This window comes from Babylonia areolata, chromosome 24 (genome assembly GCF_041734735.1).
Source record: "Babylonia areolata isolate BAREFJ2019XMU chromosome 24, ASM4173473v1, whole genome shotgun sequence".
Lineage (NCBI taxonomy): Eukaryota > Metazoa > Mollusca > Gastropoda > Neogastropoda > Buccinidae > Babylonia > Babylonia areolata.
In genome coordinates this window covers 36,435,778-36,458,277 of record NC_134899.1, presented here as the reverse complement: position 1 = coordinate 36,458,277, position 22,500 = coordinate 36,435,778, and the positions used below count along the sequence as shown (strand labels likewise).

The 22,500-nt window shown below is 40.3% G+C and overlaps 1 protein-coding gene across 1 annotated transcript; it reads right to left on the bottom strand.

Moving 5' to 3' along the window:
* Positions 1 to 8,614: 8,614 nt before the first annotated feature.
* Positions 8,615 to 22,165, bottom strand: LOC143298624 (uncharacterized). The gene is made up of 7 exons (XM_076611505.1): positions 21,888 to 22,165; positions 20,925 to 21,102; positions 20,093 to 20,143; positions 18,507 to 18,540; positions 18,017 to 18,081; positions 14,859 to 14,973; positions 8,615 to 9,484 (listed from the first exon to the last, which is right to left on the bottom strand). The coding sequence occupies exons 1-7, from the start codon at positions 22,163 to 22,165 to the stop codon at positions 9,342 to 9,344; spliced, it is 864 nt and encodes a 287-aa protein (XP_076467620.1). The 3' UTR covers positions 8,615 to 9,341.
* Between the last annotated feature and the right edge of the window lie 335 nt (positions 22,166 to 22,500).

Here is a 22,500-nt window from a genome sequence, read left to right as displayed (position 1 = left end):
TATAACGAAATGGTTTTGGAGTCCCAGTGGGTGATCATGTCGGCTATAAAGAAGCCGCTGCCTATTGCGAATCATATGTTCCGCCCCATGAACAATTCAAGCCAGATATATAGTGGTTACTTTTGTGTTTAAGAACCAATTTGTGTAAATTGTTGGCTAATTCACTGCAATGCATATTGCTTCATACGATCGCTGGCTATTCTAGGGAGATGGAGGAGTGTCCGCATAGGTACATGAAATGTAGAGATTTCAATGAGTTGCTCAAAAACGAAATCACATGTTTATACAAGTTTGACTTGCTGCATAACCCTGAGCTGGATTCATTTTCTTGGACAGCTTCACATACGCATAGTGTTCACAGTACTGGGTTGTTGTTTTTTTAAAAGTCATACATGTAAAAGCCCACTAGTGTATTTGAGTGGGAGTCATAGTCCATGACTGCAGGTGGTGGACCCCCAGTCTGACCATTCTGAATGGTGATGCTGCCAAAACAGAATGATCTATGTACAGATTTACCTGTTGAGAATGGTAGTCTTGCCTGGGCAGTTTGTGGTATCGAGCTGGCCTCACACTATCCCAGGTCACACTGCCCTCACTCAGTTTGCAATAAGCATGTCCACAGGGGTTGGACCGGTCACTGGTGTCAAGGTGCCTGCTCTGTTTTGCCTGACAGTGCCATTTCTTGGGTTTGCCTGATAGTATGAGACTATCATTGTAATAATGATAGTAGTAGTAGTAATAATGATATTGATAATAATACTAGAAATATTACAGCAGGCAAATTTTATCAAAATAATAATGCTATAAATGAATATTACAGAGGACTTAATTTTTTTGTGAAGACGTGTTGGGGAAAGGAACGATAAAGTCAGGAACCGTTTCTGCCTTCTTGATCCAGAAATGGCGCTCCTATGAGGCATGTACAGTACAGTGTCCATTGTATATTGTGTGAAGAAGGAACGTGACAAGTCTACTATTGTGTAGCATAAGGGGTCACTGTGTCATTGGAAAGTAGTATGAGCAAATGGGTCAAGACAGACTGGGTGCCAGGATTCTTGGCACTTATTTCGGACAGACAAGGTTATTGTTGGTCATCTGTTCCAGTGTGATGCCCAGTGTTAAATATAAACAGTTGAGACTCTATCCCCTCCCCTGTTGATGGACCTGTGTAGTGTGGGCAATGTGAGTGATGTCAGAAGGTTGGACAGTGGAAGAAGCATTTCATAGCAAACGACACTGAAGTATGTACTGTGGATCTTCAGACATGCGTTATGACAATGCCGGCTGCATTTGAAGGGGATTTTCACTTCAGTCTGTTTCCAGACATACTCTAAAGCATGGATTGCTGCTGCTGTTGTTTTTGTTGTTTTCAAATTCAGATTTGACATTGATGCATTTGATAATAACCGGTAAAGTATTGATGTAATCAGATTAGACAATGCCAGGCATCAGGGTATAAAAATTGTCCCCAAAATGTATGGCCTTTTATGCCTTGACCTCATTTTTGATATTGTCCACCCCCCATCCACAACTGGTGAATTCTTGCCAAAGTCTTTCAGTGTTGGCAGATTCACAGGGGACTGTCAGTGGAGGGACATGGAGGTGGTCTAAATCCAGGGGTGACCCATAGTCACACTCTGTTCCCAAACTGAAAGTGTCTCCAGTTAGAGGGGGCTTAGTCTGTGGTGTCCTGCATATGTTGGATCAAAACAGGCACCACTGAACACCACCCAAATTCACTCTGGCAGTAGTGCCTTACAGCGATAGTTTTTATCAACTGCTGGCATTGGGACTGCGCCTGCACCAGATTTCCCGTCCCACCCCATGCTTACCCTGCAAAATGAATATGTCTGTGCCAATATTAATGTTGAATATGGAGAAGCAGGGTATAGGTATATGTGCAAATGGAAAGTTTGCCAGCTTGAAAATGAACATATGTACGTCAGTCAACATTTTATGTTAAGATGTGCACAAGAGAGAGAATAATCCCCCAAACAAATGCATGTTTTCCATTTGTCTTATTTCTGAGCATCTCAGTTTTCACTGGTGGTATGGGTGCTAGTCCTTCACATTCTGTGTTTGGCACGTGTAGAACAGCTTTTGGTGAGGGAGAGTGGGTGGGTCAACTTTGCATTGTCATTGACAGTTCAGTTCTGTGGTCCTCATCCAGTGTTAGTGAGATTAAATAGTGACAGGAGGGTGTTGGCCACTGGGCCGTTCACTTTCAATGGCATGATCAGCTGCTGAACATTCAAAATTTTACTCTTGACCACACTCCTTCAAGATGGACTAGCACCCATACCTAAACCTGAGAAGGCAGGGGCTCTTTGGTGACAGAAGTGGTAGGGTTTAAGAAATGATTTTCTAGGGGGAGGAACAGCAAATTCACAAAGTTGGACTGTTTAAGCTTGTCATTTTAAATAAGTAAAACAGTTCAAAACTTCACCTGTTGTCTGGTGATATTGTATTGTCTTTTTCATATTTATTAACTTTCTTTTTTAAAGGGGAGGAATGGCCAACACATAATAGTATATATACTATTAAGTCCAACTTTGTGAACTGGTCGTCGTTCCTCCCCGAAGCAAATTTTTTTTCTCAATCTTTTTGCAGTCAATACAATCCACATCCATTCAGTTATTTTCTCCACCATTCCCTGTAAAGGCAGTGATTCTGTGTCATCTCACATGTTCAAGATGGCAAAACAAGTTCGAGCTAAAACAAATCGCCTTGGGTGATGGGGGCCTAACAAAAGCTCATCGACAATGTGCACATCGGGGAGATGTTACAAAATATGAATAAACCACAACAAAAGCAACTGAATAGATAATAAATCAAAAACGTCCTCCCTCACTAAAGCACTACTATGTTTGAACATGAAAAATGCACAGAAATATCCCAAGTTTTGGGTCTAGAGACACTACGTCATTCAACCTTAAAAAAGGTCTATGGACCGAAAACATGGACACTTCTTTCATTGTATTCTTGCTGTTAATTCTCGTGTGTGTGTTCCTTGTTCAAACATAGAGCGCTACTTTGCCAAACACTGTCGGTGAGCTTTTGCCCCATGATGATGTGCTGCATCCACAATCCTACAGGTCAAAAGTAACAAGTGGCCAATGGAAACCATTGGTGGAATCCCATATCTGGACATGCCAACCTCTTTGGTCCACTTTTGAATGCATGAGCATTGAAAACTTGGGTGCCAACCCAAAATCCATTTTTGATCCTCTTAACAATCTTTTTAAAAAAAACCAAAAAAAAAAACCCTTCTATGCGTCATTTCATTTACATCAATAGGTAACCAAGATAGTGTATGCACAAAGTCACAAACATGATGACACTTCAAGTGTGAGGATACATTTTCACAGTATGAACAGAGCCTTCATGCCTATAGTGATAGTTTGTTTTTAGACTGACCGTTCTTGCTTTTTCCCTCAAAATACCAATGGCTGATCTTATGTCGATCATCAAGACTTGTTTAGATAGTCACATGTCCTGGGCACCATTTACAATCGGGCCAGAGCAGTAATCTCCAACCACAAAGTAAACTAGCAAATGCTTGACAAAAATAAAATTTGTGATTTTCTGAAGTTATATCATCCACATATTTGCCACTGCCCTACTCTTCTGCCAAGTGAATGTTTTCACAGAGTACTTTGAGGCACAATGATTTGGTGGGTCAGTAAGGCTGGCACCTCTGGGTCATGGTGCACATCAAGCTGCCATTACCATTAAAGATAAGAAGGGGTAACAAATTTTGATACTGGAAACTGAATTGCCATTTTTCTACTGTCATCACCGCAAATCTGCTTTTTTGGTGTTAACCATGCTCAAAGTGGACCAAAGATCTGGAAATCCGCATGGGAAGGGAATACCGGTTTCATCATTGCATGGAAACTGGACATCAACATGGGGAAATACAGACAGTCCATGCTTAAAAAAAACTGGACATCATAATATGGGAATATAGACCTGGTCACAGCATGAAATCTAGACATCAACATGGGGGAATAATGGTCTAGTCATTGCATGAAAACGACATTAACACAGGGGAATACAGATCTGGTCACTGCATGAAAAGTAGATACCAACATAGGGGAATACAGACCTGGTCACAGCATGAAAACCAGACAACAGGAGAATACAGACGCAGCATGAAAACTAGACAACACAGGAATACAGTCATGGTCACAGCATGAAAATTAGACATCAAAATGAAGGAATACAGTCCTTGTCAATGCTTAAAAACTGGACATCAACTTGGGGGAATAGATATCTAGTCATTGCGTAACAACCAGCCGTCAACATGGGGGAATACAGTCCTAGAAAATGCATGAAAACTGACTGAAGGGAAATCCTGTTGAAGAGCCTGCGAAGTCATGTAGAACCAAACCTTAATGTTCCCCAAGCAGTAGCACTAAAAAATTTTTTTTAATTATCACTTGTGTATACATGCCATTTTTTTGTTTTTTGGATACATGAGTGAGTGTGTATTCATGTGTGTGTCGGGGTGGAGCAGTGAGGGTGCATGTGTGTGTAAGGGTGTGGGTGGGTGGGCAGATGGGTTTGTGTGTGTGCATGCATACGTAAATGATTTTTTTCAGAAAGCCCAGTTTCCAATGATGTGACCAACAATGCTTTAAACAACATACATAATATGCTGAGTCTAAACAGCATATAAGACCATAACATTATTTTGGGACCAAGTCTGAACTACATATAAGACCATAACATGATTTTGGGACTGACTTGTACAACACTTACATTGAAAAAAAAAAAAAAAAAAAAAATTGTTTAAATAGCCCAGCTGGCCACAATGGTCTGTATTAGGGCTGAAAACAATCTGTTCAAAAAACAACCTGTAAAAAAAACCATGTTCCAAAAACAAAGCCCTCCAACCTTCCATCAATATCCATCTGAAAACAAGAAAGCATGAAAGAGAATATTGGACACAAATACAACCATGTTCATGCTCACAAACATAGAAATATCTTGACCAATATGTCAGTTTCTCACCAGATGATAACCCCCAAAAATGTACTTGTTCTCGATGCTTATAATCCAACTGACTGTACAGGGCCATATTAGGATTGTCAAGTTGTAAAAATGCTTAACCACGTGAACACAAAAGACAAACCCACAAAACACAGTTCATGACACAGTATCCCAACCATTTAGCTCCAAATGGAAAATAATACTAGGCCATGCTGAGGACCCAGATTAAAAAAAAAAAATTTTAAAGGAAAGAAAAATACTTCATAGCCAAATGAAAAATACATAAAAAGGCCATACAGGCAAATGACACTGCAGAATAGGCAGCTAGTGCCCATCCCAGTGTTTACATTTCACTACCTAATTGCCAGAGCAAAACGGCACAGATAGTATATCATAAACTGTGGAAAAGAGAAAAAAGAATCGAGGCTTGCTTGAAAAAAGAAAGGGGAATGTACTGGGAAGGCAGAAAAACAACAGTGAAGAAAGAAAAAAGGTGGAAACAAAGTGGTAGAAAAGAGGCCATTTCCAGCACAGAATTTCAAGAAGGCGGGGTTGCTATTTGTACTGAAAGACCCCCAGTGTCCCCATGGGGGAAAAAAATCTAAAACATAATATATAAGAATACACATTAAAAACAAGCAAATACAATCAAATAACACCAAATGGAAAATCGCACATCCTAGGTTCTAAAACATGCATGATCATAAAAGTACCAAATTATCCAGTCCAGAAAAAGACAAAAATTACACAAGAATTTCTACAAAAAATAAAGGTGAACGGACCAACAAGGCAGAAAATAAGAAAGGAAGAGCAGAAAGAAATGGAGAAAGCCAGAAACAAACACAGTGACATGTAAGAGCATTTGTTGCATATGATCTCCCGAAGATACCATATACAACTAAGAGCCCCCAGTACACCAGTTAGATGATCAAATAAAAGCTATCATCAAAGTTACAACATCAGTAAACACCTACTCTTCACATAGCAAAAAAAAAGGGGGTGGGGTTAGAGAAGTGGGAGGGTATAGGTAAGACACGTATACAAAAAAACAAAAAAACAAAAAAAACCCTTAAAATCTATTGTACAATAACAAACTGCAATTTTTCTTTTAAATACACAAACATTTCATTACTTGAACAAGCAAATCAATTTCTTTACTCAGCCAAACAAACACAGCAAGTATAAAACAGAAGAAAAGCAAATATCCTTGTGTCGACATACAAGAACCACTTTTGATTTGATTTGATCATTTCATCTTCTCCAATCTTTTATGCTGCCATGTCCCATCAGGATTTGCTTTTCCACGAGAAATGTTGCTTTACAAACATTTTTTAATAGCTGCCAAGTCCAGTTTTTGGTTTTACTTCTCGAGAAGAAAGTTTATTTTTCAACTTATCTCCTATCATAAGTCGCACCCCACCATTCCTGTGCTCTCTCATCTGCTGATGGAAGTTGTTACTGGTACAAATTTTGGTCGCATTTAATCATACATATCTATCTTATTCTTAAGAAGTGTTTTTCTTTTTGTTTGTTCTTCATTATTTATTTATTCAATCATTTATTTATTTCTAGTTTTCTTTCTTTCTTTATACATGCTTCTGGACTCTCTGGGCCTGAAGAAATTATGTTCACATGTGAAAAAAACAAATAGTTGTCAAGAATATTCATTGTATCTAACCTAATATTATGTTTTAAAAAAACAACAACAAAAACCAACAACTACAAAAAAACCTTAGAATTCATGCAAAATAACAAATGTAATTAAAAAAATGTAGCACGCCTAATGTGTCCAAGAAACAATAAAAAAATTAAAAAAACCCAAAAAAAACCTTCGAATTCATGCAAAATAACTGTAATAAAAAAATTTTTTTTTTTTAAATGTAGTATGCCTAATGTGTCCAGGCATTCTTGTAAAATGCCAAATCTTTCATACCCCACATCTGATGTCTCCACAAAACACAGACATTTGTGTCAGCAATCTTAAAAAAAAAAAAGAGAAAAAAAATTATGCAAATATGTGAATCACAAGAACGAACACACACACACATACATAAAGCCAGTGAAGACACTTGAGATTCCCATTTCAGCCTCGATTGCTGTTGCTTCTCCGTCTTGTGCTCTGTCTGTCGAAGCCAATAAAGACATCAATGGCACCGGTGATATAGGCGTCACCCTATGCTGGATGTTCAGAGATGTCCACATCTTGGACAGAAAACTGCACCACCTCCTTTATTGTTACAGCAGCTGTTGTGTCAAGCCAACACTGCTGTGTCAAGCTAACACTGCTGTGTCAATTCAACACTGCTGTGTCAAGCTAGCACTGCTGTGTCGAGCCAAAAGTGCTGTGTCAAGCTAGCACTGCTGTGTCAAGCCAACACTGTTGTGTCAAGCTAACACTGCTGTGTCAATTCAACACTGCTGTGTCAAGCTAGCACTGCTGTGGCGAGCCAAAAGTGCTGTGTCAAGCTAGCACTGCTGTGTCAAGCCAACACTGCTGTGTCAAGCTAACACTGCTGTGTCAATTCAACACTGCTGTGTCAAGCTAGCACTGCTGTGTCGAGCCAAAAGTGCTGTGTCAAGCTAGCACTGCTGTGTCAAGCCAACAGTGCTGTTTCAAGCCAACAGTGCTGTGTCAAGCTAGCACTGCTGTGTCAAGCTAAAACTTCTGTGTCAAGCTAGCACTGCTGTGTCAAGCTAACACTTCTGTGTCAAGCTAACACTGCTGTGTCAAACTAACACTTCTGTGTCAAGCTAACATGCTGTGTCAAGCCAGAACTGTTCGTTCAAGCTAGCACTGCTGTGTCAAACTAACACTGTGTGTCAAGCTAAGACTGTTGCGTCAAGCTAACACTGCCGTGTCAAGCTAACACTGCCGTGTCAAGCTGACACTGCCGTGTCAAGCTAGCACTGCTGTGTCAAGCCAAAACTGTTGTGTCAAGCTAAGACTGTTGTGTCAAGCTAAAGGCAAACTGCCACTTCCTTTCTCATGTGTGACTCACAGAACTATCTGTCCACACAGTATCTCTGAATGTTCATATGCCTCTTCCAATGTATCCAAATGTGTCTCAACATCCGTGAGGCTTCATGCACTTTCCCGTCAGTCACTGAAAAATCACTGGGGTCACACTCTTCTAACACTGGCACAAAACCCCCTCTTGTTTGTTCACTCAGCAGCTGCTGATTCTTCAAACGACCGATCTAACATCAACTCACACACTTCCAAATACTGTTCCCTCTTCTTTCTTCAAACTGGTTCCAGCAGTGTTCTATGATTCTTCAAACGACCAATCTAACATCAACTCACATACTTCCAAATATTGTTCCCTCTTCTTTCTTCAAACTGGTTCCAGCAGTGTTCTATGCATTCCAGTAGAATTCTGGTTCATTCTTGTTGTGTGTTTGAAAATATTTCATGCAGGCCTATAAGTTACTTTTTGAAATATAATGGAACATAAAACAAATCAATGAAATAGCAGATGCCTGATGACTGTAGAATCACTGAAAAAATTATGGAAGATGGAGGTGTACCATAAACACATGAACACATTAGGGTAAAAATGATATTTACAGGAGCACAGTTGCATGAAGCAACCTATGTTTCTGTTTCAGTTTGGGGACTCATTTGTGGAAGGAACATGCAAATTTTTGTCCAACTTTCTGTGAATGTTTCATTGGGCTTGAAATAATCAACAGCCAAAAAAGTTTCCCGAATCGTTAACTTGATGATCTGTAGTCAGTGAATTGTTTGCAGTTTCCATCTCTTCTTCAGCAACCAATCGATTCTTCACAATACTGTCATGTAGCACACCTGGTCCTTTCCACAGACAGCCATAAGAATTATTCACAGTACAAGCACACCAGACACAGTTCCTTTCAGTAGCCACCGAGTAATTTCTCAGCACAAATGATGACATGCACATTTCCCTTTCGTACACCTTTCGTTCACCCAACAGTCCAGTGTGTTCTCTACAGTAAAAAGATACAGCTGACTCCACTCAAAAAGTTCCTGACAGGAACCTGCAAGGAAGGAGGGAAGATGAGAGAAGGCACACATGTTGACATGGTCTGAAGGACGACCTCAAAACAGTGTAGAGACCCGCTTGAAAGGGCTGTAAAGAGGATCGGTCACCAGAGCTGGATGGAAGAAAAGCTGATGGAAACCTCACACTCCACAAGGAATGAGCAGCAGTGATGATGACGACGATGACACCAGGACACACAACCCTTACGCTTCTCTCCCTCTTCTCTCCCTTTCTGCCTCAGCTCCCACACACACACACTTTAGACACATACACTTCCTTCCCTCTAAGTTCTCCCACACGTGCTTGCCTCCCCTGCCCCAGTGCTCAGTGGGCGGTGTCCTGTAACCACTGGATCCTCTGCAGCACAGCAGACAGGCTGTACGTCTCCTCCAGTCTCTGCCAGTCAGGGTGGTCAGGCTGACAGGTCTGCAGCACTCCATCCTCCTCCTCCGTCCAGTAGTAGTGACCTGGGGGGAGTACAGGGTGGGGTATTCTGTCAGTGTTTCGTACAGGAGTGTAGGGAAAGTAGGCATATTGTTTCAAAGGTGTTAAGCTTGGTAGATGGGGAAGTTTTTGTTTGTTTATTTTGTTTTTGCTGTTTTCAGTGCAGGAAAACAAGCGTACTATTCCAATAGTGTTAAGGTTGGCAGAAGGGGAAGGTTTGTTTTGTTCATCTGTTTATTTTGTTTCTGTTGTTTTTAAAGTGTAGGGAAAGTGAGTATACTGTTTCAGTGGTGTAAAGTTGGTAAAGTGAAAGTTTTTGTCAGTTTGTTTGTATTGTTTTTGTTGTTGTTCTTTTCAGTGCAGGGAGAATGAGTATACTATTCAAATGGTGTAAGGTTGGTAGATGGGGAAGTGTGTGTTTGTTCTGTTTTTGTGGGAAAGTTAGTTTTCTGTTCCAATGGTGTAAAGTTGGAAGACGGGGAAGGTTTCTTTCTTTCTTTCTTTTTTTTTGTTGTTGTTGTTTGTTTGTTTGTTTTTGTTTGCTTTGTTTTTGTTGCTGTTAATATAGAGAAGGTGAGTTTTCTCTTCCAGTGGTGTAAGTTTGGTAGAAGGGGAACTTGTTGTTAGTTTGTTTCTGTTCTTGTGGGTGGGAGGTATATACATTTCTTTTAGAGATTGATTTGGTGTTATCTTTATCCATACTGACTGAACTGTATAATGGTGATGAAAATGAGTGCCTGCCACAGGTGCCTCTGTGTGTGTGTGTGTGTGTGTGTGTGTGTGTGTGTTGACAGGGTGTCGACAACGCATGACGGTCGGATCCGCTGTGTCCTCAAGAAGACGCCGGGCCAAACCACAAACGCCAAGGTCGTCCTGATTGACAACCCTGATGACCTGTTCCACCTTGGTGTGGACAGTGTAGACTTTGAAGCTTTGGGTCTTCAGCATGTTGTGGGATAGGGGTGCGACGGAGGGCAATGCAGTTTTCTTTCAGAAAACGGTCAAAATTTGTTACCTGACAGTTTTGTTGATTGTTTTAATTCACGTGATTGTTGTTCTGCTTTACATGATTCTTCTATGAACTATTCAAAAAGCTCAGCTGGTGAAACACATAACATAAGCTTTGTATCACTCAATGTTTGTGGGTTGCGAAGTAGGTTAAAACATAGTGAATTTGTTACGCACATTAGTCAGTTTGATGTTATCTTATTAACAGAAACAAAAACAGACAAGCAAGATCACTCATTCCTTGAAAAATTTTTCTATGAACTTGGGTATTCAATACATGTTTACAGTCGAAAATGTTCATCGTACCAACGTTCAGGTGGTGTTGCTTTTGCATACAAAAAGAAATATTGTAATTATATTACCACTCTACCAAACAAAGACAGCAACTCAACATGGTTCATGATCAAATCATCTTTAACGGGATATGATAAAGATGTGTGTGTTGGAGTGGTTTACATCCCTCCTGAAGGATCAGTGTATAGTAGTGTTGATATGTTTGATGATGTTGAAAACATGCTCTTTGATATACAAAGTAAATATGATTGTTATATTCTGTTAGCAGGTGACTTTAATGCTTATACAAAAAATTTGAAAGATTTTATTGATCAACATCAGAGTGACAGTAAAGGTCCATTCCATGATTTGATCAATGTTTTAGATGAGCAGTTATATCCAATTAAGTGTAGACATAATCAAGATAATCGTCGACCAAACAACTATGGGTATAGATTGATTGACTTGTGTAAATCGTCTTCATTGTATATTCTTAATGGAAGAGCAGGGAGAGATGATGGAATCGGAATGTTTACTAGTAATGGCTGTACTGTGGTTGACTACATGATTGGATCCCCTTTTTTGTTCACAAAAATAACAGATTTTACTATTTCCCCTTTTGATGCTTTATTATCTGATGTACACAGCCCGTTGATCTTGTCTCTGGCTACTGAGTGTCACATATTATACTATAAAAATCATACTGATACGGCTGTCATACCGTGTCATAAAAAATGTGCCACATCAAATTTAACAGGTCAGAATGAAATAATACGAAAATGGGAACACGAAAAGACTGCTTCTTTTCAAGAAAATTTGTCTAACGCCGAGCTTACACACTTAAATGACGCAATCGATGCTGATGATATTGACGTCATAAATGATAAACTCGCAAACATTCTGATTCAGACGGCAAAAGATACTCTCGGGACATATCAAATTCGTACTTCTAAGACAAAACACAGAGATAGTCGCAGCTGGTTTGATTCCACATGCAAACGAAGCCGATCAGAGTATTTTAAAGCTAAACACAGAGTAAAAAAAAGAAATTCTAGTAAAAATAGAGACACGCTGGAAAGAGTCAGCAAAAGTTACAAGTCCGTTTTAAAGAAAGCAGAAAAGACGTGGAGAAAAAAATGGCACAGTGAACTACGAAGTTTACGCAAAATCAATTCAAGGGAACTATGGAATAGAATTAAAAAGAAAAAGAAAACCTCTTGTCCCATAAACTTAGAAGACATGTTTCACCATTTCAGCAACCTTAACGTTAATGATAATGAACATATTGACAGTACAACGGCAATACACATTATCAATTTAGAGGATAATGATGATATTTTAAATGCATGTATTACTGAAGATGAAATTACTTCAGCCATCAAAAGACTGAAGAATGGCAAAAGTGCCGGTGAAGACATGATTCGTAATGAATATATCATCAACAGCGTTCCTTTGCTGACAGAAACATACTGTAAATTATTTAACAAGATACTGGACGAAGGTGTTGTACCAGAAAAATGGGTATCCGGCTTGATATTGCCATTGTATAAAGGCAAAGGTGATACACTTGACTGTGATAATTATAGGGGGATAACTTTGCTCAGCTGTGTTGGAAAACTATTCACTACAGTGTTAAATGCCAGACTGACTGATTATATCAATACAAACAATATACTTTCAGGAGCCCAAGCAGGATTTAGACAGTCCCATTCTACATTAGATCAAATGTTTGTTTTGAAATCACTTATTGATATTTTCTCCATGAAAAAGAAGAAACTTTACTGTGCTTTTGTTGATTTTAAAAAAGCCTTTGATTCAGTTTGGAGAAGTGGGTTATGGCAAAAACTTGTTCATGAAGGCGTGAATGGTAAAATTTTGCGTGTCATAATGAACATGTATGATAGAATTAAGTCATGTGTGTTTTTAAATGGTGAAAAATCTGATTTCTTTAGCATTTGTAAGGGTGTACGACAAGGAGAAAATCTCTCGCCTTTGCTTTTTTCTCTGTATCTCAATGATTTAGAGTTGTATTTGACTGAGCATAAGAGTCCATCTGTTGATCTTTTATTGAATGTTAACATTTCAGAGTTAGATAATTACATGCGATTATTTGTACTGCTGTATGCAGATGACACAATTTTACTTTCAGAGACGAAAGAAGGATTACAGCAGTCCCTCAATGTTTTTCACAAATATTGTTTAGAATGGAAACTAGTGGTCAATGTAAAGAAAACTAAAGTGATGATATTTAATTCTACAAACAAGCTAAAGCCTGTTTTTAAGTTTGGTGATGCATGTTTGGATGTTGTTGATTCTTTTAAATATCTTGGCATCGAATTTAGTAGAAACGGAACTTTTTATAAAGCTAAAAAACTGATTTATGAACAGGGCCAAAAAGCTATGTTTTCGTTACTTCAGTCAGCCAGAAATCAAGAGTTACCTTTACATATCATTCTGGACATGTACCAGTCTATGATTGTTCCTATTTTGTTGTATGGTGCAGAAATATGGGGTTATGAAAATGTAGATATACTTGAAAAATTAGAATTGAAATTTTTGAAACGCTTGTTCAAACTGAACAGAAATACTATGACCCAAATTGTTTATGGAGAAACTGGTATTTATCCAATTAGTGTGTTAGTGAAAATGAGATTAGTTCGATTTTGGACCAGCTTAGTAATATCAAACACAGAAAAATATTCTGGGAAAATATATTTGATATTACTTGACTTATATCGAAATGGTATTTATTCTTCAAAATGGATGAGTTGTATCAGACAAATTTTAATAGAAGCAGGGTATGACTGTGTTTGGGATGCTCAATTCTTCTTGGAGAGGGAATCTTTCTGCAAGAATGTCAACATTGCTTTGAGAGATAGTTTTCAAAATCTATGGAGACATGCTCTAGAGGCGAGTAGTAAATGTTTGTTTTATAGAAATTTCAAAAGTGGATTTGGTAGAGAAAAATATATAAGTCAAATGCCTGATAATTATGTTATCAGCTTCTTCAGATTTCGAAGTAGTAATCATAAGCTGGAAATAGAAACAGGGAGACACAAAGGCATACCACGAGAGTTACGGTTTTGTAAGGTTTGTAACATGTCTGTGATTGGTGATGAGTTTCATTTTATAATGGAATGTCCCAATTATGATCAGTTACGAAATAGATATGTTCCAAAAAAATATTTGTCTCCAAAATCGGTTTTTAATTTTTGTAATATGCTCAAAGGAGGCAAAAAAGTCATTTTAGCTGTAAGTAAGATGATTAGATTTGCAAATGTTGCCTAGTTATACTTTTGGAGTTAAAAGACATTTGTGTTTTCTCAACTTTTATGTGCCATTGTTGTGTATTTGGAAATGTTTGTTATGGGCACGAAAAGAGTATTTTGCAGTAATCCTCCATACTCCAATAGGAGTGAAAGGATAATTAAAACTTGAAACTTGAAACTTGAAACTTGTGTGCATAAGAATGAATACACACATAAAACTATGTGAAAGCATGCATGTATGGTTTACTGCATGTGTGTGGAAATGTACACTTGCAAGTGAGCGAGTGTTTGTGTGTGCATGCATGATTGTGTGAATGTGTACAGAGGACTGAAAGAAAACAGGTGGAGACAAAGGGAAAAAGTTGGATGTGACATACAAGAGACAGGATCACTGGAAGAAGCACAGAACCAAAAAATGTGAGACAGAAAGAGACAAATGAGAGACTGAACAAATCGACACAGAAACTGCGAAAGCAACAGAAAATAAATCTTCTCAGAGTGACCCAGACAGACAGATATGCTCACTCTCAAAGACACAGTGAAAGCAAAACTCTTGTACACACACACACATATGTATTCACACACTCACACACACACGCAAACATACATGAACAAAAACAGAGGTCTGCACACACCACACACACATATTTGAACACACACACAATTACACTACCCCAAACACTACACCGCTCCACACCTCACCTCAAACCATACCGCACAACACAATTGCACACACATTACACAACATATACACATGTACACACCACTCCATACCACTCCTTCCCCACCCCCACCCCCACCAACACTGGCAGAACCAGACCCTATGGTGTGTGCCCTGACCCTGTACCTGGCAAGGTGTAACCAGTCATGATCCAGTACCGCGTGGCGTCCACATGCCCACTGTTGCGCCAGAACAACACCTGTGCCTCCTTCAGGGACAGGTCAAACTCATGACTCAGCGCCTGAAACATTCAGCATGTGATCAGTGACAGACCCTGACACATACAGCGTGTGATCAGCGACAGTCAGTCTGAACAGACCCTGACACATGCAGCCTTTGATCAGCGACAGTCAGTCTGAACAGACCCAGAAACATGTAGCCTTTGATCAGCGACAGTCAGTCTGAACAGACCCAGAAACATGTAGCCTTTGATCAGCGACAGTCAGTCTGAACAGACCCTGACACATGCAGCCTTTGATCAGCGACAGTCAGTCTGAACAGACCCTGACATATGAAGCCTTTGATCAGCGACAGTCAGTCTGAACAGACCCTGACATATGAAGCCTTTGATCAGCGACAGTCAGTCTGAAAAGACCCTGACATATGAAGCCTTTGATCAGCGACAGTCAGTCTGAACAGACCCTGACACATGTAGCCTTTGATCAGCGACAGTCAGTCTGAACAGACCCTGACACATGCAGCCTTTGATCAGCGACAGTCAGTCTGAACAGACCCTGACATATGAAGCCTTTGATCAGCAACAGTCAGTCTGAACAGACCCAGAAACATGTAGCCTTTGATCAGCGACAGTCAGTCTGAACAGACCCTGACACATGCAGCCTTTGATCAGCGACAGTCAGTCTGAACAGACCCAGAAACATGTAGCCTTTGATCAGCGACAGTCAGTCTGAACAGACCCTGACACATGCAGCCTTTGATCAGCGACAGTCAGTCTGAACAGACCCTGACACATGAAGCCTTTGATCAGCAACAGTCAGTCTGAACAGACCCAGAAACATGTAGCCTTTGATCAGCGACAGTCAGTCTGAACAGACCCTGACACATGCAGCCTTTGATCAGCGACAGTCAGTCTGAACAGACCCTGACACATACAGCGTGTGATCAGCGACAGTCAGTCTGAACAGACCCTGACACATGCAGCCTTTGATCAGCGACAGTCAGTCTGAACAGACCCTGACACATGTAGCCTTTGATCAGCGACAGTCAGTCTGAACAGACCCTGACACATGCAGCCTTTGATCAGCGACAGTCAGTCTGAACAGACCCTGACACATGCAGCCTTTGATCAGCAACAGTCAATCTGAACAGACCCTGACACATGTAGCCTGTGAAACACAAGGAACAAAGAGAGGACAATCACAAAGAGAAAGAGACAGAGTGTGTCTTACAGTGTGTGTGTGTGTGTGTGTGAGAGAGAGAGAGAGTGAGACAGTGTGTGTGTGAGAAGGAGAAGGAGTATGTGCGACAAAGTGTGAATGAGAGAGAGAAAGAGTATGTGTAACAGTGTGTGAGGGAGAGAGTGTGTGACAGTGTGTGTAAGAATGAGAGAGAGAGAGAGAGAGAGAGAAAGGGTGGCAATGTGTGATGGAGAGAGTGTGCGTTAGAGAGAGAGAGAGTGACAGAAGGTGTGAGAGAAAGAAAGACAGTGTGTGACAGAGAGCGAGCGTGTGTTTGTGACAGTCTGTGTGAGAGAGACAGTGTGTGTCTGACTGTGTGTGAGAGCAGAAGAGTGTGTGTGATAGTGTGTGTGACAGAGAAAAAGAGCGAGTGTGACAGTATAAAAGAGAGTGTGTCTGACAGTGTGTGTGTGAGAGAGAGAGAGAGTCTGGGTGAAAATATGTGATAGCAAGAAAGAGTGTGTGTGTGAGAGAGTGAGAGAAAGAGTGAAAGAGAGTGAGTGTGCTTTAAAAACAGAAAGGACACACAGCATGTTCATCAAGTGGGTCCCTAGGACATTCTAAATTTTCCAGAACGAACATGTAAAATCAATCAAACAGTTCAGTTTTCTAAATCAGCAAGGAACCGACACACAGCATGTTCATCAAGTGGGTCCCTAGGACATTCTAAATTTTCCAGAACGAACATGTAAAATCAATCAAACAGTTCAGTTTTCTAAATCAGCAAGGAACCTTGGAGTCATTCTTGACTCAAACCTCAACATGCATGCTCAGGTAGTAATTCTGATACGCATAGTCAATTGTGAACTCCGTTGCATCAACTCTATCCGTCAGTACCTTTCTGTTGAAACTACTAAAACTCTTATTTCTGCTTTTGTGTTGTCACAAATTGACTACTATAATTCTCTTCTCATAGACTGTCCACATAATATTCTTCAGCGAACTCAAAAACTTCAAAACAATCCCACTAGTCCCACGTACTGATCACATTTCTCCTCACCTCCGCACTCTACACTGGCTTCCCACTGAAACGAGAATTAAATACAAAGTTGCATGTCTCTGCTATTCTGCTTTCCACTCCGCAGGACCTACTTACCTTTCTGACCTTATCAGTGTTTACACTCCCAGAAGAAATCTCCGCTCTTCCTCTGACTGTTACCTTTTGAAACTTCCTCGTGTCAATACAAGAACCTATGGTGAACGTTCTTTCTTCTTTGCTGCTCCTCTTATCTGGAACAACCTTCCTCATCATCTGATTCTATTTCTGCTTTTCGCTCATCACTGAAGACTCATCTTTTTAAAACCTATCTATAAGTACTCTCAGCTTCCTTTTCTCCAGCACCACCCATGTCAGCTCACTCTGAATGTATGCAGACTGGGAAAGGGAGAGTGTGAGTGGGGGGTGGGGTTTTTGAGAAAGAGTGGTCATGAATGTTTTATGTTACTTTGTAATATTTTTCTTTCATGTAAAGCACCCTCAGCTCTTAGTGAGAAAGGGCGCTATATAAATGTACATTATTATTATTATAACTGCCTATCACAGCTTCAGTCTGGCTCTTTGAGCATTTGCTGCAATGAAAAGCTGTTTCCTTTCGCCATGTTCTGGGCCACAAACCCAGACATGTATGACTGAGGAACGCCTACCTCTGAACGTGTGTAGCAGTGCCAGTTTGACTGGAATTTGCACCAAAAGAGTGGCCTCCTCCGAATAGGAACTGCTAGAATTATGGTAAAATAATCCATAGTACAAGATTAGTCCATAGCACTCAGAAGATTTTTTTTTTTTAATCTTAACAGAAACCTTGACTTGCAACTTAAGAACACAATAACTGACAATACAATGCAGAACATCCAGGCCCCACTTACTCTCACTGCCCCGAGAGCCGTCAGCCTTTTCACTTTCTTTCCGCCCTTGTGTTTTCCTGACTTTTCTGCCAACACAAGATGCACGGTTACATTAGTCCTGCAGAAACCCTTCTGGGGAGCACGCAGTACATAAATCAGAACACATGAAAATCACTCTACTATGTATGCCTGTTACTGAAACAAAGTTGCAGCATCCCATTTTCAAAACAAAACTGAATGGTAAAAATGTCAAACAATTTTTCTTATTAACTAATAAGTTTACTCGAGTTTGACATAAGGCCTTTTTACTCTGAAAGTAATCTGCCTAAAAAATTTTTAAAAAACAGACTGAACAAATGTATACTTTCCTGGAATGAACTGAACTCATAATTCTGAGTACTTGAAACCATGCAGTAAAATAAAAACACTCTAACACGCACACAAACATGCGCACTCATTCATGCTCTAACACACACACACACACTCATGTGCCTGCCAGTGTGTACATTACCTTTTTCTTCACAGGCACATGGTAAAGATCCAGCCTGCACACAGGAATGAGTTGTGAATGAATGTAAATTGTTGAACTTTGTTTCAAAATAAAGGTGTATATGAAAGATGGAGAAATCTGTTTCAAAATAAAAGTACGTGTACAAGCATGTGTGTGAGGTTACATCAAAGTATACATGCAAGACTGAATGCATGCAAATGTGTATGCGACAGCAAGTGTGCCTGTAGGTATATAGACATGTGCATATGTATTTATGTATGCTTATTATTGATTGAATGCGTGTGCAAGTGTATGTGCATAAGGGTGGAGAAAAAGACAGAGGTAGAGAGAGACAGAGAAAAAGAGTGATATCGCAGTGTGTGCCTTTGTGCATCAGTATGTTTCTGTGTGTGCAACTGACACTGGTCCCAAAGCCTGATTTTGTCGTAGGGGCACTGCACTGCAAATTTCGGCAAGTTCAGTCCACTCAGTAATGTTGTCTGCCAACTTCTTTCGTTGTCTGTCTTGTCTCCCTTTCCCTTGCACTGTTCCCTGAAGGGTGTGGTCTAGGAGAGCCCATCATATCTTGTCACATGACCGTGCCATCTCATTTTCCTTTCTTTCACTGTGGTCAGGTCGTCTTCATACTGATGGTTTTTCTTAATTCTTTATTTGTTATGTGGCCCTTGTAAGAGATGCCAATGAGTCTCCTGAAATATCTCATTTCTACTGCTTGGATCCTTCTCTGAAGCTCTGCCATACGAGTCCAGATCTCACATGCATTCAAAAAAATGATGGAACTAGTGCATGAAGAAGCTTCATCTTTGTTCTGAGACTGATGTTCTTGTCTCTCCATATAGGCTTCAGACTTACCGGTGCTGTTGCTGTTTGTGCAACTCTCTCACTGTTTCCAGCAGTTGACCACTGACATTGATCTTGGTCTTAGTTGGGTCTTTGCTGTTTGTCATGAGTTTTATCTTCTTGGCGCTGATCTACATTCCATGCTTGATTGATGTTTCATCCAAGCACTTCACCAATTTAGCAAGTTCTTCCTCACTGCTGCCAGCCCATTGACATCATTAGCGAATCAGAGATTTGTGATGGTAGTGTCCTTTGAGGACATCAATCACACTTTCCAGGAAGATGCTGAAGAGTGTAGGAGATAGAAGACAGCCTTGATGGACCCCAACTGACGTGCGGAACCAGCCACTGGCAGTTCCCGGAATGAGAACTGCACAGATGGCTTTTGCGAACAGCTGTTTTATGGTGTTGATCAGCTTTTGGCCAATGTCATACTTCTTCATAGTTGCCCTCAATGCACCAAGCCAAAATCGATCAAATGCATTCTTGAAGTTGATGATGGCATGCTAGATGTTTTGTTGTGATGCTATTTTTCTCACACAGAACACAAAGGTCGAAAATCTTCTTCTTCTTCCAATCTGGTACCCAGCTTGTTCTTCTACAATGACTGAGTCTATTCAGGATTACTGTGCACATCACTTTCCTTGCAAAGTGTGTGCAATTGTAAGCATATGAATACATGCAAAACATGCAAATAAGTGAAGATCAAGAATGTGTCATGTGCATTTATAAACACACACAAGTACCTTTGCTACAGGAGAGGCAGAGAGTAAGAACTCATGGACAGGTGGTGTTACCTGCACACACACACACACACACACACACACACACACACATACACACATGCACACACACACACACACACACACACACACACAAAGCAAATGGATAATCAGTCCCTCTCACTACTGTGCATATATGATCATCATAATGACTGTCATTATCATTTAATGCAAACTATTTTTTAAAACCTTCCCCCTTCTTTTAATTTGCTGTTCTGTTCTTGTTTCATGAACTTGTTTACTTCCCATTTCATATCATACAATCTGACATGGAAATTACACATTTGCTTGGTACTTCATGTTTACAGAATGGTTATATTACATTTAAAAATACTTACAAAAGAGAACTGTCAAATAAAATGTATTTCAACACTGATGTGCAACTTTTCAGGCAGACAGATTCCTGTATTATATAAGACAACTTTTCTCCAAACTGAAAAAGTTGAGAGCGCTGTCACATGATCCTTGACATTTAACTGCAAGCGAGCAAGATACTGGTATTTGTATTATTGGCATTACACATATTTGCCACAACAGACTTTTCTGTGCGGAAATCAGGCTGCCCTCCCAAGGGAGAGCGCGTCTCCAAAGGAACGGTGCCACCATTTTCTCTTTTTCCTGCTTGCATATATTTTTGTACCTATCAGTGTGAATTTCATCTACAGCACTCATGCTGGCTATGGTTGTTTTCATGTTCACTGTGCGTGTGCTGCACATGGGATCTTGGTTTATTGTCTCATCCGAACCCCAACTCCAACCCCAACCCCCTCGTATTTGCAACCACACGACCACTCACCGGGCAGAGCAACGTACTGTTGGTCGAGGGAGTGTCTCTCACTGACGGAACCCCTGCAGAGGCCTGACCTTGACCTTGACCTCGACGTCGGGGCGTCCTTTCCAGCGTCTGGAACTCTACCTCTGACTGGCTGCTCCCTGCCAGGGATGGTGCTCTCTGGGCGCTCCTCTGTGGACTCCTTACCACAATGATATCAGAAATAATAACAATGATGATGATCATGATAAAAATGATGGCAATGATGGTAATGATGATAGCAACAACAATAATAATAATAATACTAACAAAATGTCAGAAATAATGAGGAGCAGAAGGAAGGTAGTAAGCAGCTCTCTTTCATTCCACAATGTTTTACAGCAGACTGTTAAGATAATTTTAGATACATTCTTGGATATGAAGCACAGTTTCCCTGAGAAACACCAGGTTCGACATGCTACACAAAATATATATAAAGAAATGGGGAAACGTACAATAAAAACATAAAGAAATGAAACAAAATAGTCAAGCCAGCAAATTATTTACCAGGTATTGTATTGTATTGTATTGTATTGTACTGCGCTGTCTTGTGTTGTGTTGCGTTGCGTTGTGTTGCACTGCATTGCAGTGTACTGTCTTACACTTCAGTCACAACTAATTGATTTCTTTACATGAGATCTAGGATACTCTCCCCTGGGAAGATACAGTGTGTGTGTGTGTGTGTTGCACAAGTCAACTCATCAAAGAACAAAACATCTTGACCTTTAACAAATGACACATCAACAAATGATCTCGACTTTTAGCAAGTCACACAGTCAAGTTTAAGATGCCACTGCCAGAAAATGGCGCGCGCACACACACACACACACACACACACACACTCATCCACACCACTCACACAAGTACTGACATACACACACAACCCATCCTAGTATCACTTTCAGTACAAAACAATATTCAAATGAAGAACAATCAAAACAAACCAACCTCTTATGTCTCTTTTCCAATTTTTTTCTAAGTCTGCTCTGTGGGGAGGATACACACGGAAGAACGAGAGTTTCTTCTTCTTCACGGCTTTCATCACATTTGTTTTCTGCTCTGTCCACACGTCTCTTCTTGGCAGAGGGATGCTCTTTCTCAGCACCGTTTACAACAGGTTCTGCTGTACTCCTGCTCGGTTCATTCGCACCCACTTCAGGGTCACCTGCACCTACACCAGTACATGTCTCGTCACCTCCAACCTTTTGCTCCCCAGCCTTTGCCATCTGCAAGAGCTGTTGGTCGAAGCTGTCGCCCTGTCTCTTCGTTTTCTATCTCGATGACGACGCTATCGTTCAAGGTCTGTGGGTCTTTGTTAGTGCGCTTGCTTTTCTGCTGACCAACTTTGGATGTGCTGGTGGACAAAGAGAGAGGAATGCAACTATCAGTTAAAAATACAGGACTCCAACAAGTGATAATGATGACTTTTTAATTTTTATACCCCAGCACGAACAGTACACAAGACAGTGAAACAAAGACAGTAGTGATGAAGACGTTTCAGTTTTGTCCTTATCAGGTTTCATGGCCTGGCTTCGCTGACGAAGATCTAGGAAGGGCGTTG